This window comes from Corvus hawaiiensis, chromosome 2, assembly GCF_020740725.1.
Source record: "Corvus hawaiiensis isolate bCorHaw1 chromosome 2, bCorHaw1.pri.cur, whole genome shotgun sequence".
In the NCBI taxonomy this organism is placed as follows: Eukaryota; Metazoa; Chordata; class Aves; order Passeriformes; family Corvidae; genus Corvus; species Corvus hawaiiensis.
In genome coordinates this window covers 103,061,006-103,077,452 of record NC_063214.1, presented here as the reverse complement: position 1 = coordinate 103,077,452, position 16,447 = coordinate 103,061,006, and the positions used below count along the sequence as shown (strand labels likewise).

Sequence of the window (16,447 nt, the reverse complement as noted above, 5' to 3'; positions counted from 1 at the left end):
TAATGTAGAATTATTGGATTCTATCGCAACAGACTGTCATTAATTAAAAAAACAATACTTCCTAGATTCATATTTCCTGTATATCACACAGAGCCATGAAGAAGGATGAAACACTTTCCATTTTTGCTTCTGTCTTATGCAATCTCTACATTCTAGTCCTGCCAGCACTGCCCAATCCTTGATCCTAGAATTCTAACTCCTGCAACAGTGTATGTAAAGAAATTGCGAGCACACTTAAAGTTGGTTTACCAAAAATGATTTTCAAAGCATCTCAATGTTTACAGCTGTATTTACTGCCACTGAGGACTGTAAATGTAAGGAAAAAAGGTAAAACAGAACCTATTGGGGAAGTAAAAACAAGGCCAGTAGTTGAACTGCTCCAAGATCTCACACGTAAGTCATTATATTACCATTTGGTTTCCTAAAATGTGTGTTACTGCATCCATGAAGAACTGCCTTTCTAATCACTTCTTGCTAGCCAGGCATGTGGAAGACTGAGAATCACTTTAAAACTTGGCCAGCCCAAAATAACAAATATGTTAAAAGCTGCCAAGGCAGAAACTTTTCATAGTGACTTAAGTGTTCTGTCTACTTGAACAAGGATTTGTGGTCCATCAGATGATCTTTGTGTAATGCATTGGAGACTTAATAATTGCATGACTATGGAAATTCATTATATGTAAATTATAAGATCTCCATATCATTTAACAACTAAAAAGAAAAATTTAAAAAAACTGAAAAACACTACTGCAGAGAAAACTGAAAGAAAATATTTGTGTGGCAATGTTAATTTAGTATGGTACCACAACTTTAGGTAACAAACATGCCTTTTTCCAAACAAATGTTTGAAGACTGGGTGAAGAGAATTGTCCTTACCACCTCTCTGCATATGCAGCATATTTTAGCAAGTCTATAGTGAAGTCCCTGTGGTGGTAGAGGCTCACTGTTCTTTGATCAAGCTCCTATCATGTTAATAACACAGACAGGCAACTGAGAGCTCGAGGCAGGACACAGAAACCATTCAAAAGTTAGACCACTACTCAGGCATGTATCTCCCCTCAATCCTCATGCTCTAATTCCTCAATAATTTCAAGCTTGCATATACATTGTATTTAATCATCCTCTTTGAGGATTTTGTGAGAATGTATGAAACTAACATGAGCCTTGATATGGGTACTTGAGAGTTTGGGGCAAAAAGTAACATCGTGACAGATCCAAAGGGAAAAACATGGTTGACAAAATTATTAACATTTTAGCACATGAACTCTCAATCCTACTTCATTATAGATAATACAAAGAGACATAAAATAAAAAGAAAAACAAATACCGCACATCACAAAGGCTTTTATTCATCCAGTGTAATTACTCCATAGCAGCTATCAACATATTTTTTACCTGCATAAGGTCCTGCCTTTCTTTTTCACCTGTGCATATAGCCTTCTTTATGGTTCGAAGTTCACTCATTATAGCTTGTGCTTCATCCAGTCTGTAATTTGTATGAGCATTTGACATCTTACGATCAATCCTGTTGAAAATATTAGGAAAAATTCAGGAATTTTCACATAATTAGAAAGCACAGACTTTTTAAGACCTCTTGTTTATTCATGTACGACTTCATTTCCAGGAATAAAATTACACTCTACTCAGAATTAACACAGCACTCAGTGCCAAGCCCACTCTAATGACAAAGCAAAGCAATTATCGACCGAGGTTCTGCAGAACTAACAAATTTCCTGGGTTTAATGTTCTAATGCAGAGCTTACTTATGAGTGATGTCTGTGGGGTATTTCATGCACCAAAAGTAAAATGAACCTAAAACTAACCTAGATGGTCGTAACTCAAAAGGTAACGATGAGCAGTCTAGCTGTCACATTTTTTCATGCAGCATCACACAGTGCAGTATCTCTTCCAGGCCTTCTACTTGATCCTGCTTTAGAAGTTTCTAACAAAGGCATTTGATTTTCTCAGGAAGAAATTTTTAATGCTAAAATTTCATTGCAAATGCTTTCCTGCCATTTAGGCCTCTTTGAATGTCTTTTCCATAAGTTATCTGTAAGACGTTACCATTCTGCACTGAAAAACATGATAGGGGAACATCCCAGAAGATTTTAAATCTTTAAGCAAGAAGCAAGGGCACGAGTCATGACATAAGACTGAAGTAATACTAATGTTTCCATCTTGACATATTAAAAACTCTCAAGTGGAACATCCACTGGCTGAGTTTTCAACCTTTTTTCCAACAATTCATAATAGTAAAGGACAACGTATCAGGATACAGAAGACTAGTCCAGTGTATCATCTTGATAATTTGTTTTGATAAAGAGTAAGATGAAAGACTATAGTGAACTTACCAAAATAACTGTTTGGTCTTGGATTTACAACAAATGGCTAAGGGGTTTTAACACGTTATTTACAGTAATTGAAAACCATGCAAAGTTCCTGTTAAAATATGGAAAACTCAGTTTTCCTGTTAATCTAGCACAGAAAGTATGCATATAGAGAAAAGGTGGTAAGTGGAATGGTCATTAAGCCAATGCTAAGAACAAATACCTTCAGGAAAAGGCATATCAGGTTAACAGAATTAAAGATAAAAAACCACATTGTTCATCACAAAGGACCTCAATCTAGAAAAAGATGTAGTAGGAGAGGGTATGCTGTATATATAGGAGAAGAATACCCAAACTCTATTTAAAATATTGAGACTAACTAAGAAGTTTCAATATAGATATTATACTAAACTAAGAGTGCCAACAACAGTCTCTCAGCATGTTCTGCCAGTTGCACAAGCAGTGCAATTCCACTTACATCTGACTACTTGCTTTAAAGTTAAAACATTAAAATGAAAAAATGGGTGAATGAAAACGCTGTGGTTTTATTGTATAGCTAACAATATTTAGGTAAAAAAACAGGTTGATTCCTACAGTTTTGATTTGTTTGGGTTTTTTCTGATAGTTCCTAGTTTTGGAGACAACACAAAATAAGTCTGAATCTCAGGATTTTTACTTCAACACAAATTTCCCCAAATTACATAACAAAACATATAATCTTTTATGAATACTAATTCAAGAACAAGAAAGGACTTAAATGTCATGTGTATTTAATCTGGGGGTTTGTTTGTTTTTGTTTTCAAGACGTTTCCTCTAGTCTTCACTATTTTTAGTTAAAATCCTGAACAGATAAAACCATGGTAAAACAACTAATCCAATTCATTAAAAGTCCCGTTAAAAAGATAACACATTTATATCTGAAGTTAACTGCGATATTAAGAACTATGTTCAAATATTAGACACAAAAATGCCTTCTACACAACTGCTCATTATACTGTTTGCCAGGACTAAGGTGGCATTTCAGGAAAAGGAAATTATTTAATTTCAACCAGATTTCTGTCCAGCTATCCACATATTCATGTTCCTGGATGCCACTTTGGAGCCCAGCTTATGAACTGATATTTGTTTAAGGAAAGAATCAGAGAAGTTTCTACTGCCAAAAATATTTAGGCTTAAATCAGTATTGCTGTCAACCCAAAGTGACTAACATAGCTTACCAAATTACTTGTTACTTATTGTCTGTTAATTTTTCCTTTTCTTCATAAAGATCTGTTTCTGAAAGCCATAGAGTTAACAGGAATCTTCCATTTTATTAATGGAAAATAACATGATACAAATATAGATCGGACCTCTGTATGAATAGCAAGAATATTCAGCTAATATACAAGACTGTGAAGATAAGATGATGTTTCTAGGATACACGGACTACTAATATGCTTGTCATCGTTTCAGTCCTATAGGGCAGATTCTGCGTTCCTCCATTTTCCTCCACATGCTCTCAAATGCACAAGACTCTCCCATTCTCACCAAAGCACAGGCCTGTACTTGAGCAAAAATCTAATTTTAAAGCTTTTGTCAGGTCTCCTAACCTCTAAATTAGTCTGTAGCTACAAATTGTTTAGCCAGTCCTAATTCTCTGTCACTCCCAACTTCTCACAGCATTCACTCTGCTCTCATGGCCAACTGGCCAAGTTTTCATTTCCTTTGCTGCTAAACGCCTTCTTCCTCCAAAATTCCTGCCGGGGAGCACTAGGGTCATTGAAAACACAGGGGAGAAGGAACTGCTCCTCCTTCTCGGTCCCTGCTGTCAGGCCAGAGGAAGGAATTTGTTCCAGAAAAGGCTCATATTTAACCCTGTAAGTCCGGACCGTGACAGGATCAGACACACCTTGGGGCAAAGGTGCTGGTGGAGGCTGAGGTGCACCATCCCGCAAGGTGGGGATCTTTGCAGGCTTTAAACAGTGAGCTCTACAAAGTCTCACTGGGCAAACACAGACCCATGTCCAAAGCTTTATCACACACAACATTGCCAAATTTAGATGAAACTGTAGAAAGTACCGTCCCAATAAAAAGCTGCAGCTCTAAGGAGATTGGAATTCTGACAGTATTGAAGTTGTAGAGGTATCAAAACCCCCCTCCAATTGTGTCTCCCCTCATAAAACCCTACTTCTATAGTCATTTTGTAGTTTTGTTTTCTTTTCATTCTCCTCAAAGATGGCTAAGCCATTTTGCTAAAATTAAAAAGAACAGAAAACAAAACACAGTCCAAGGCAGACACTGTACATGGAAAATGTCAATGTAAGAGACTTGCATTTAACAAAGGCATTTGAATCAGACAGTAACATAAAATGATGGAAATACTGAGCAACCCAACTGCCCTCTCCATAAAAGCTGTCTCTTCTCTGAAAGCTATACCCAGGAAAGGCTGCACAGAGAGTCACCTGGCAGCAAGTTCCAGTTTCTGCACATTATGCTATTCTGGTAAGACTTTCAAAGCAAACATTCAGCCAAAATGTAAAGCCCAAAGTTTGATGGCTCCTAATGTTGTTCTTGGCTTATACTTGAAATAAAGTGATGTACCTGCCTTTAAAAAACCTGAACAGGATGCATGCCATTTGCAGTTTGGCAGTTACTTGAAGCTTTGACTTAGCACAAGAAGGAAGAAGAATGATGCAATCCAAAAATTTAGAAAACGTAACAGAAGTGGGAAATGTCTGAAGTGCAATAAACTTTTAAGGGGAAGGGGTGAAAGGGGGGAAACCCCAGCATTTTTGTGTTAAAGAAGGAGCAATGGATGTCTTTATAGACAATATACTTACTTTGAGGATATGGGAAAACTAAACTCCTTCAGCCTTGGTACTCGACTTGAGTGACCCTTCTCTCCCAACAAATACAGGAGGTAGGGGAGAGACTGCACAGGGACAGGCTAGAGCACAGTTAGGCTTTCAGGCTAATTTGTCTACTGACTACACATGGAGGTGAGAGAAGCTCCTCTCTTCAGTTGTTAGTCTAAGTACTCTCTAAATTGGCTCACTTCCTCCTAGAAGCAAAACACTCCAAAAAAACCCCGCATGTATCTCTTGTATCTCACTCCAAAAAAACCCCAACACTTAAAACACAAAACAAAACCAAAACCACAAGTCTCTTTCACAAGTGAAGAAGTCACTGCAGAGAGCAGAGCTCAGCTCCAGGTAACACAGGCAAAAGGTTCACCCCTGTTGCTATGACCCAGCCCTCTGCAGGGCTGGGGCAGCGAGATGCCAATCAATCCCAAGATACCTCCCCGTGTTCGGGAAATTTCTCGGATACTCGGTTGTTCTTGGGTTCTTTGTTAGAACTCCCACCTCTCAGTTTTTTCTCATTGGTTCTTGTTGAATTGTATCCTCCCCCTGCCTTGTAACTCATTGGTTGCTTTCCCCTTTCCCCGCGGTTTTCAAACCCCCTATAAAATTGAGGGGAAAGCCTCTCAGCGGGATCCCAGATTAAGATCATTGCCATGTTCTGGTTGCAGAACTTCTGACAATAAACCTGTTAGAAGCCAGACCAGAACGTCCTGTCTCTACCTCCAAACTAACGTGGGCCTGTATCATCGGCTCCTGCCGTGTCTCCTCTGTAAAGAAGCCAGCGAGCTCAGCCAGCAGCGCCTTTCCCGATGCCGAGGTCGCTTCAGCGACGCACAGAGGTGACACAGCCGGGCTCGCTCTGACCGAGGGCACGCAGAGCTCGAGCCTCGAGCACTGAACCGCGTTACTGCCCAGCTCCAGCAGGCAACAGCAAGTGCCACCCAGTGCGGGACACAGGGTGACTGCAGCAACAGCAGCACTGAGCAGCACTGAAGCACCGAGCTGTCGTGCTTGAACTCTTAAACTACATGAATGGAGTTACCACTGACTAATAGATATGCTTTAAAATAATTCCTCTCTTGAATGTCTCTCCTATAACCCCATCCTGGAGCATGGGCAACTTCACTTGGGCTATAATCCAAGACTAACATTTGTATTCTTAATCATTTGCAGACTTTACTTTTCAAAAAGTTGCACTACTTTGCTGGACTATCTTAAATGAATTATACTAATTAAAACGATCTTGAGTTTCAAATGGCCTTCAAATATTTTCATCATCCTAGTCAAGTGGTTAGTCCTTTTATAAAATAATTGAACCTATACCCTTAAAATAACCCAATAACCAGAAGAAGGAAAACAAATAAAGAAAGTAGAAAAGGCATAGCAATTCTTACTCAGAGAAAATATGACTAAGAATCAAAAGACAAAGTTGCTTTTGTTCTGTTACTGTTTACATACCTAGGCCACCATACTGAGAAGCTGACTATATTTAAAATATTACTTAGTATATTGAAACTGCAAGTATTTTTGAGTGCTTAATTTTACTAATTTTCAGTTAATATCATACATTACCAATTCACCCAACTACCTCTAAATGCTTCAATAAAAATACATTTATGCCTGAAAACAATTACATTGTATCTGCCAATGAAGAATGTTGGTATTTTGGTTGAACAAATTTTCTTCCATGAAACTTTTTAAATGCATTATAAAACAAAAGAGCCTTGTTTATTAAAAAAAAAAATAGAAAATTTTGTTATTAGAAAAACCAACCAAACATACCAAAAATATAAAGTGCATGGATTACCCCTTTTTTAAAAGTTAAATCTGAGAATCTTCCTTTATCTTGTTTTGTTATTGTACTACCAATCAAAATTGGAAAATAAGTACCCTAACTGCGCCAGGATCCCTGGAATTTCACCAGAATTCCTGAAGTGAAAGCTCATGCTTTGTAGCACCAACGCAATAAATCCAAAGCTGCAAAATATTCCTGCACCTGCTGTACTTAAGTTGCAAAATGCATTAGACATGCAACGTTGTTCCAATATTTGCAGGAAGCTCCTGCATTAGACAGTTTGTTCACATGCATGCTGGAAAAAAGGTCAAGGTTTCTAAATGCACAGCCACATATCCAAGGCAGATCCAAGTGCTGTTCAAGCTCTTGGTCTAGCTGCTGGCCTTGCTGAAGAAATCTGGAAGCCACAACAACCTGTGTTTACCTGCCATCTTTTTCATGGCCTGGCAACCTCTCTCCCTATCCCACTGGGCATCCCATGTATGAGCTATGTGTGTAGGTGACTAAGCAGCACACAGATGGAAGTCACGCAGTTCCCATCAGATGGCCTGCAGGAAGAGTGGCAGGGAGAGGGTCACCACAACATTTCACAACCTTTGACACCACTGAGCACACAGGAAACAGAGCAGGGCTGCCTAGTAGTCCTGGGAGCAGTGGCAAATTGCCCTGAGATTCCTTTCCTTACTGGAAGGAGACAAAGAGTCACATTTATATGCAGTCATTTTGCACACATGCAACAAAATCCAAGGTCTCACAGACCACTAGATTTACAGTACAAGCACAAATCAGCCATACAGTGCAGAATGAGATGGCCTAGTCATCAGGTAACAGGGAGAAGCAGTGTTGAGGTGTAGAGATTTCCCCCTAAGGAAAGTTCTATGCCCAGCTGGAAAGCTTTGGTACTGCCACAGGGAAACTACTCTACAGCATGGTGCTTTGGGCTGTGCTCCAGGCAGTAGGTATCTCGAAAAAATATCTGGGAAATATTTTTTAAAAATCTAATTCCACTTCAAGCAATATCTTAAGGAAGAGTCAAAGAACAGGGCCTGTAAAACTGTTCTTGCATGTGAACCTATGAAATCACAACTCCAACCAATTCTGTCCAACCCTTCTTCCATCATTTCACATTGTTCTCACCCTGCATCACTATCACAGCAGAAAGTCTGAAGCAGAGCATTTAGCATTTAATTTTTAACATCACTTTTCTATGAAATTCATTCCAAGGCAAATTAAAAAAACAAAAACACCAAACCCCAAAAAAAGATCCTCCCACAAACTTTTAACTTACTCTTGCAGAGTTTCCACTCCTTTTTCTTTATATTGCAACTCCTGCTTCATCTGTGCCAATTCTCGTTTCAGCCTAGAAAGCTGAATAATATAAAATAATTAAAAGTAATAATAAGTAACAGTAGCTTCCACATTAAAAATAATTGGTTTTTAAATACAAAATCTTAAGCTACTTTAAAGAGCTGGAAGTGGTCATTTAAGATCTCTTTTTTTTTGCTTTAAAATTTTGCATTAAAATAACAGAAGACTTTCTCAAATATCATAAGACCAAATCAAAGCACTCAATACTTTCAAAGTATCAACTTCCTCATCTATTCTATCAGGTTTCTTTCTCCAATAGCTTATGCTAACAGCTAGCAAGTTTAATTTTAATAATTTTAATAAATTTTCTTCTCCCTTCATAGCAAAGACACCTCTCAATTGTCTTCAATTCTTTAGTCAACTTTAAAAAAGACAGAACATTCAATGCTGTTAATTTTTCAATCCAGGAAAACAAAATTACTGGCAGCAGAACTGGCCTCTCTCCCAGAAATGGTAGCCTGGCTTTCTACAGTTATTTTCATATTAACCTGCCTTCTCAATCCCCTTGTCAATTACCTGGACCAAACTAGTGAGCGTAAATCGAAAGTGACACAGCAAAGATATCTCCAAAACCCTATTTTTGTGGTTTTATGGAAACAGTTACCTGAATAGGTTGTGCAGACCATGGAAGAGCCAAGAATGATCTGAAAAGAGAGCTTCTTCCCCTCCAAAGCTGACAGATAACTGAAGGCAACAGAGGAGGAGAATGCAAGGGACTGCAGATAAACGGGGGGTAATAGGGGTGTTTCAGTGTGTGGTAGTGAGGCTAAGACTGAACTGAGAGCCCAAAGAGGGGCAGGGATGGAAGAAAAAAGCTCTCTCTTCTTAAGCTACCAAACTGAGAATATTTTCTAGAATTTACACAGAGTGCTCTTGATTTTCAAATGTACATCAATAAATGACAAAATCATTACAAAACAAATTTTTAAAAAAGAGAATAAAAAAATTAATTTTTCTTCAGTTCTATTCCAAGAGCAAGGAGCTTTGCAGCAGTACCAAGACGCAAACCAGGACTGTCAAGAGTCCCACCATCCTGCACGGCTCTCTCCATTTCCTCAAAATTCATGGCACCAGCTCCTAAACACTCCTATACCCTCACCAGCTCCTTTAATGTGGTGGAACTTTAACACTCACCAAAAGTAAAATGAAAAAATGCATCACTAATATCATGTACACAGAAACTTTATAGTGCCTATTTCACTCTATTTCCTGAAACAATTCAATGCCTATGCACACAGTCACTTGAACATATTATCCTACGCATGTAGTAGGTCATTTTGTTTTAAGATGGAGGAAGAGAGGAAAATAGTCATAAGTGAAATCCTCGTTTATTTTCTTTAAATATTATTTAAATAAATAAGGCTTATTTTCTTATTCAGAATATGCTGACATTTAGAGTATGTAAATCAGGCAAACACTAGTCAGCATGTAATAAATATATACAGATAGAATAAATGCCTTTGAAGGGTGGTAAACAGGATTTATTTTCAGAGGCACTCATGTGAAAAGTGGTCACTACAACAAAAACTGAACACTATCCTGCAAGGATAAGTATTTTTTATTTATTTTGTGAGCTGAGTGCCTAGAATGCTAAATCCCATTTTATCCATTAAGAAAAAGAAATGTACAGTTTTTTAACCAGCTCTAGAGTGTCATATTATAAACTGCTTTTTATAATTGCTTATAATCAATTTGCTTGAAAACAACATGCAGACTTCTCTGTGCTAAAGCATTGTGTGAGAAATTCAAGAAGTCAACTATTCTTGCTTCAACAAAAATAGTATCAAAACCATTAGTCCAGTTTTTTTAAAAATATATAAATATGGAACATTTTTGTTACAGAACTGCCTATCATTGTCAGAATACTTGAACTTCCCTCTCCTCATAAAGGAACTCTGGCCAATCAGCTGAAAAATTCTATTTGGTGAATAGGTCTACTGAATTGTGAAGAGATTTCCAAATAAGTGGCTAAATTTACAGTTCAGCGGAACCTCACTGAAAGTGGGTAAATAGTATGAAGACAGTGGAAAGAATCTGAAAATTTCAGATTCTTTCAGTTTCAGAACTGAAAGAATCTGGCTGCAGAGCAATTACTACATGTGGCAGTTCGTAGAGAGAAAGCAATTTCTGAAAGCCTGGCTGAGCTTGCCTCCAACATTTGTGACAAAAATGTTTGCACTTGTAACATGGAAAAAGCATCACTTCACAAGTCACCGAAATGCAGTTAATATAGAGCCGTTCTAATACAGCAACAGGTTAGAATAAAAAACCACTTTTTAATACTGTATTTCTATAAACGAATGCAACATTCAGTGTAAATGCTAAAGTAAAACAGACCCTCCCTCCCTTCCCCATGCTAATTCATATTTTTACAAAATGAAAAAAGATTACTCACTCTGTCACGACGGCTGGCTATTTCTGCTTTAATCTGATATGGGTCATACTTGGTATTAGCTGAAAATCCAGAGAATGCTAAACAAATGGAAAACAGTATTTTACTTTTTTCCCCCCCTTCTTTAACACAATTGTTAAGATGTGGCACTATTTAATAAACCGCTGTATTAGTTCTTTCCTACAAGTCACCAGAGTCTAAAATAATCCTCTGTGCTGAAGTACAACTGAAGATTTCCATTCGGCCCACCTGAAACTTTTTTTTTGTGTCCTGAACACCACCAAAAATTGCATATTAGCAGCACCGCATATTTCCTAAAAGCAACTAGCTTCTATGATAGGATGGCAGCATCTACTGATGCAAGCAATTAATGTAATATTAACTAGTTGCTAGTTGTTTCCTAGGTACGCTGAATTAACAGTATGATAGAAACTAAAGTTAAAAAAAAATTATTGTCAGAACAAAACTATATCAGCTAGGGAGAGAAGTTGCCTCTTAAAGCAACAGTGTAGGGAACTGACTTACAAATCAGCCCTGGCAAGTGAGCTCTTAACACAGGGTATCTACAGGCAGGCAATGATTTCAAGCTGTGCCATTACAAGCTAAAGCCTACACAGATGAAGTAAAGGTCCTAGAGGATAGACTGGGCAAGAGCAACCATGATTTACAGAGTGAGCCACTCTGAAAAATGCCTGGTATGTGAATGGATGGGGTTGTGCTGTCAGACCTTCCATCCTTTTGCAAAGCTGAAGGCTGCTGCACTGAAACCCATATCCGTGTCTGGGGCTGCACTGAGTCTTTCAACTCTTGAAAGAATACTGCAATGCCAAGGTGATATCAAGCGTGCAGAAACTTGCCAAAATGAGTAGTCATGCCTAGACTAATTCTCTAAATCCAGGATTTTCTATGGATTTTTTTTTTTGTAAAAACAGTGCTGACCACAACTGAGTCACAAAACTGCTGCACAGGCACCTCCCTGCCAACCCACAACCACTGAGCTCACACCACCTCCCACTCGTAAGCACACGACACTGAGTCAATGGCAGCACCCACAAGCAAAGTGGAGGAAAACACTCAGTGAAGTTTTACTTCTTTTAATGCAACAACTTCAAACAAGTGGTGGTGGAGGCAAAGATATTCGCAATAAAAGCATCCAACTTTGGTCATGTAATTGCACTTGAATTAGAAGTCTAATATTTCTGTACAATAAAAGAAGAAGCAAGCATCCCACAGTGGAGTGGAGGTGTCAAATTAAGAAAAACAAGTGGAGAAGAAGCTTTGGGTAATCTTGAGTTGACAACATGATTAATTCCCAAAGGGATGTTTAAAAAAAAAAAAAACTGACTGATCAGCCCATCCCATTTTCTCAAAACAGATGCATATGACTTTAAAACAATATAAAACATATTAACACATCTGTAGAAAATGAAAATATTTTTCCACCTCAAAATAAGTAAGTGGTTTTATTTAATTGCTCTTACAGATTGTCATTATTAACTCCAGATATACCTACAAGACCCCAAACCATCAGAAGATTGAGAAACATAAGTAAATTGACTTAGCATTTGCTTTCATTACAGATAACCTACAATTTTGTCATTTTCAGTCATATTTTGTTGCTGTTTCAAACAACGTGTTTTTCTAAGAGCTTAAAAAATATGTAAAAGATTATATTTTGCTAGTATATTTTCATCTTCAAGAAACTTTCTTTATGTATCACATGAAATAATTCAACAAAATATCCCACAGAACTATTACAAATTTTAAAAGAACAAAAAGCCCAAGCTCCTGGAACAGTATTGTAATAAATGTCTATTTAGATTTTACAATCTCAAAAAATACTGATGACACTATCTTTTACTCTATTCCAAGTCTTTATTAGAAGTTAAACACACTTTAAACAACAGTTTCTTTTAAAAAAGTGCTTTCCTAATAGGAAAATATCTTGCTACTTCTTCAGAAACTTGAATGTAAGAGGGGGAAATAAGACTAGTCACAACTGTTCGGTTATGTCACAAACTGAATCACAGAATACATATATATACACTAAACAAAAACATGAGAATCCCAGTTCAACAGTTACAGAATACTTGGTCCAAACCATCTGGGACACCTCAGCTCTAGAAAACAACTTTTATTCAGGATTTTGGGATATGTATGAATTACCCTGGATTAATAAATACCACTGAATCAGTAGCTAAACACTTCTATCCAGACACCTGCTCTAAGCCCCCTTCCACAGTCAGGTTTCTCAAACATTTGCAGAAAAGGCTAGAGCAGAGCTTCTCATTCTTATTAAAACCTTGGCATTTAACAGCAAACCTGCAGTTAAAACAATGACTCTACAGCCATTGAAAAGCCATCAGCACAGTAAAACTCCACTACATTTCCACATGGCTGTTGAGTATATCCATTTGATACACTTCTCTAACTAGACTGGATGATTCTTTGACAAAGACACCTTTTCTTACTGCACCAACCAACAGCCATGACAGTGGAGCAACATCTTCAGAATTCAGGAAAAGTGTATTATCTACTCCAAGCTACCAGAGACATCTGAAGAATGAAAAGAGCAGGAAATCAAAGCTCTGTATCACCAACATCAGGATCACTGGCTGGCACTCAAGGAGGAGATGAACTAATGAAATACAGTTTCCTAGCTCATGGTCAGAGGTACTCTTGAACACAACAGCTTGTCCTTAACTCATTATGAATTAACTAAACAGACTATGGATCCACAGAAGGTTTCCCCGAAGGTGATGGCTCCCTACCATGTTAAGTGGAAAATAATCTCTTAGTTTAGGAGAGTAGGTAGGTGGCTGATCCAGCAACATTCAGCCCTTTGTTGCCTTGGAAGAAGCATCACTACAGCTGGCTCCAAGATGGGTAGAAATGCTAGCTGGGATATATGCCTGCTTAATGTTACATCCCTTTTTAATGTTAACATTTATCCCTATTAAATGTTAAATCTCAGTTGTAATAAACCTAACAGGAAATGGAAGATACTGAACTGCAAAGTCAACAGATAGCACCTCACTGCTGTAGTCAGGACCTTCACTCATCAGGTGATGGAAATACTTCACACTATTTCTTACACCACATCTTGTGAGGGCAGGTGGGTAAAATCAAGAAAAGATAGTAAACTCACAGCTGGCATAGGAACGGCTGTCATCCTCACACATTTTGTGCAATTGTTGATATTCTTCTTGGGCTAGTTCAAAACGCTGCTGCTTTATTTGGTAAATCTCCTTCTTGGCATTGAGTGCCTCCTGGGCAACTATTAAATATTCCTTTAGCATGCGTTCTTGCTCCCTTCTCCATTGTTCCCTTGGGTCCTCAATTTGTGTGAGCTCTAAGGAGAAAAAAGTAAAAGCATTAAGATAAAATTATATGACATTTTGTGCTACTGAGTCCAAATTATTTTTGTTAATATTCATTCTCAACCAGCACACCTGACACTACAGCTAGGATGAGAAGAAGGAAGGATGCAGAGTGAAAGAACAGGAAAAGCCTTTTCAAATACAAAAGGCATTTAAATGTTAGTCTTTTCTTTACAAAGAAGTGCAAACCCAAAGAAAACAGTATTTTGGCTCTAACCTTCCCTCGCAGCCAACATGAAAATTCCAAGAACTACCTAAAAACCCAGAACCACAAGGAAATGTGAAAGATATCTCAATGCTTAACCCATGAGTCCATAGATAGCTGGAACTACCTTAAGATACTACATACAACTTCGCAAGTTGTATGGCAAGTTGTATGAGGCTACCGCTGCATAGTTAAGAAGAATAAGGCAATTCAACAGAGCAGTCAGCATCTTTGTCTCAAATCCATAAAGCATTTAAATCACTTCTCTTTTTTTTGTCTTAAGAAACAGTGGTCTGATGTTTTTCCTTGCCAGGGTTCAGAACAGTTTTTATTTAAACACAAACCAAAACCAAGTTTCCCATATCTATTGATTTTTAGAGTTATTACTGCAAAACAATCTCTTTGCAGTTGCAAAGGCATTTAAGGATGACACACCTTAAAATCCTCAAATATTATTGGTTCATTTGGGGGGGTTTTGTGAGTCAACAAGTATGTTTTATTTGAGGATGTCCATGTAAAGCCTTGTGTTTAAGTGTAGTGTTAATTTCTGATGATCAAAGCACTACCAGTAAGAAGCTGCTACAGACACAAGGTCAGTGTTCAAAGGAGTGGCAAAACCTGCAGCACAGTCAGGAGGTAAGCACCTAGCAATTTTTCCAAACTTGGGTTCTCACAAGAGATGAAAGACAGTTATGTTTTGCATTAATCCTGAGTACGTAATTCAGTATATTGGTGCCAGTGATGAAATACAAAACTGTAGAAGATTGAACCCAACAGATTAAGAACTCTAATAGTGTCAAGGTCATGCTAGCAGCTCTACCATTTGAGAGCCATCTGAAAAGTATATAAACAAAAAACAGAAAGCTCATCAAAGAGCAGTGCTTCCAACAGATTTGCAGATTAGGTTCCTAAATAACTTTTTCTCTTAACAGCTGTACCTTTTCTCTCTCTGCAACTCCTAACATTGAAACAGCATAAAGATAGTGCCAACAGTTCTGCAATTTCTCCCCGCTTCCCAGAGACCCCTTTGATTCCCTTCTGGCTCCCATGAACCCAAACTATCTCCTCAGCCAAGGACAGGATGTGCTTTGGCTTGCTGAGTTGCCATAAATCCTCCTCTACATGGAGGGCAAGCAGAAGGAAACAGAGTTCTGACTACTGACCACCCTTCACTGAGGGCATTTCAATTTCCACTGCTACCTCATCTGTCCATAAGTACCCCTAAAATCTGTGCAAATTTTAATATTCCTAAAGCTGCAAATCCCCAAAAGAAACTATGAAATAAATATAAATAATAAATACTATGAAGTAAATATTTATAAAACAGATAGGCTTACTAGGATCCAGTTTTTCTCTTTGAATGGGAAATTATCAGTCCTAATCTCAATAAACAGCCCAGGCTAAGATGTTACGTTCTATTACACATTAAGCTTCTGAAGTCCTATACTTCAGGGCCTGCATCTGTGACAGAATTAGAATTTCACAAGCCTCCTGAAATGCCAGCAGCACTCGTCTGAGGTAGAAAATTTCTTTCGTGCAGTAGTTACATTTTTTCAGGTTTATGGATCTTTCCCCTGGATTCCTAAACAAGTTTGCCACATAACAAGACTAAAGCTACATTGTATGATAAAATTAACTTCCTTCATTTCTGTACAACCAATTAAAAAAACACTATAGTAACTCAAGAACAGTCCCAGACAAATGCAGAGAATATATTATTCCCTCACTGGGGAATGCCCAACTGCTTAGAGGAGACTTCAAAGGCTCCCAAGACTCTGAGGAGGAGGGAAAGGAATTCTGTGGCTGGCAACCACCAAGGTTTTTAAGCAATGGTTGGACAACAGCCAAGAGCAGCTTAGTAAGGGTGTCAACAAAGTACTGAATTTACAGAACAAGATGGAGATCAGGGTTGGAAGCACCATTGAGATTTACAGAAGATTCTTCTGTTCCTGGTTTGTTTTTTTTTTTTTTATATAAATGGAAAGCTATTGCCTAGAAATCTTTTTCTTGCTTCCTGGGTAAACAAACATAGCAAAAGACTTAGAAAAAAAATCAGATGTATTGCTGTTTTCTTTTAGAAGGTGCAAGGGCAAAAAGCTTGAGAGAGTGCACAAAGCATGAGAGGTCCCTGGTAAGC

General features: G+C 38.0%; 1 protein-coding gene across 1 annotated transcript in view; it reads right to left on the bottom strand.

Moving 5' to 3' along the window:
- The window catches only part of WWC3 (WWC family member 3), a 99,603-nt gene that overhangs the window by 42,645 nt on the left and 40,511 nt on the right, over positions 1-16,447 (bottom strand). Inside the window, exons 3-6 of the mRNA XM_048329050.1 lie at positions 13,874-14,077; positions 10,729-10,805; positions 8,254-8,333; positions 1,396-1,525 (exon numbers count right to left, since the gene is read on the bottom strand). Of these exons, the coding sequence (XP_048185007.1) occupies positions 1,396-1,525; positions 8,254-8,333; positions 10,729-10,805; positions 13,874-14,077 (491 nt within the window). The remainder of the gene's footprint in view (positions 1-1,395; positions 1,526-8,253; positions 8,334-10,728; positions 10,806-13,873; positions 14,078-16,447) is intronic.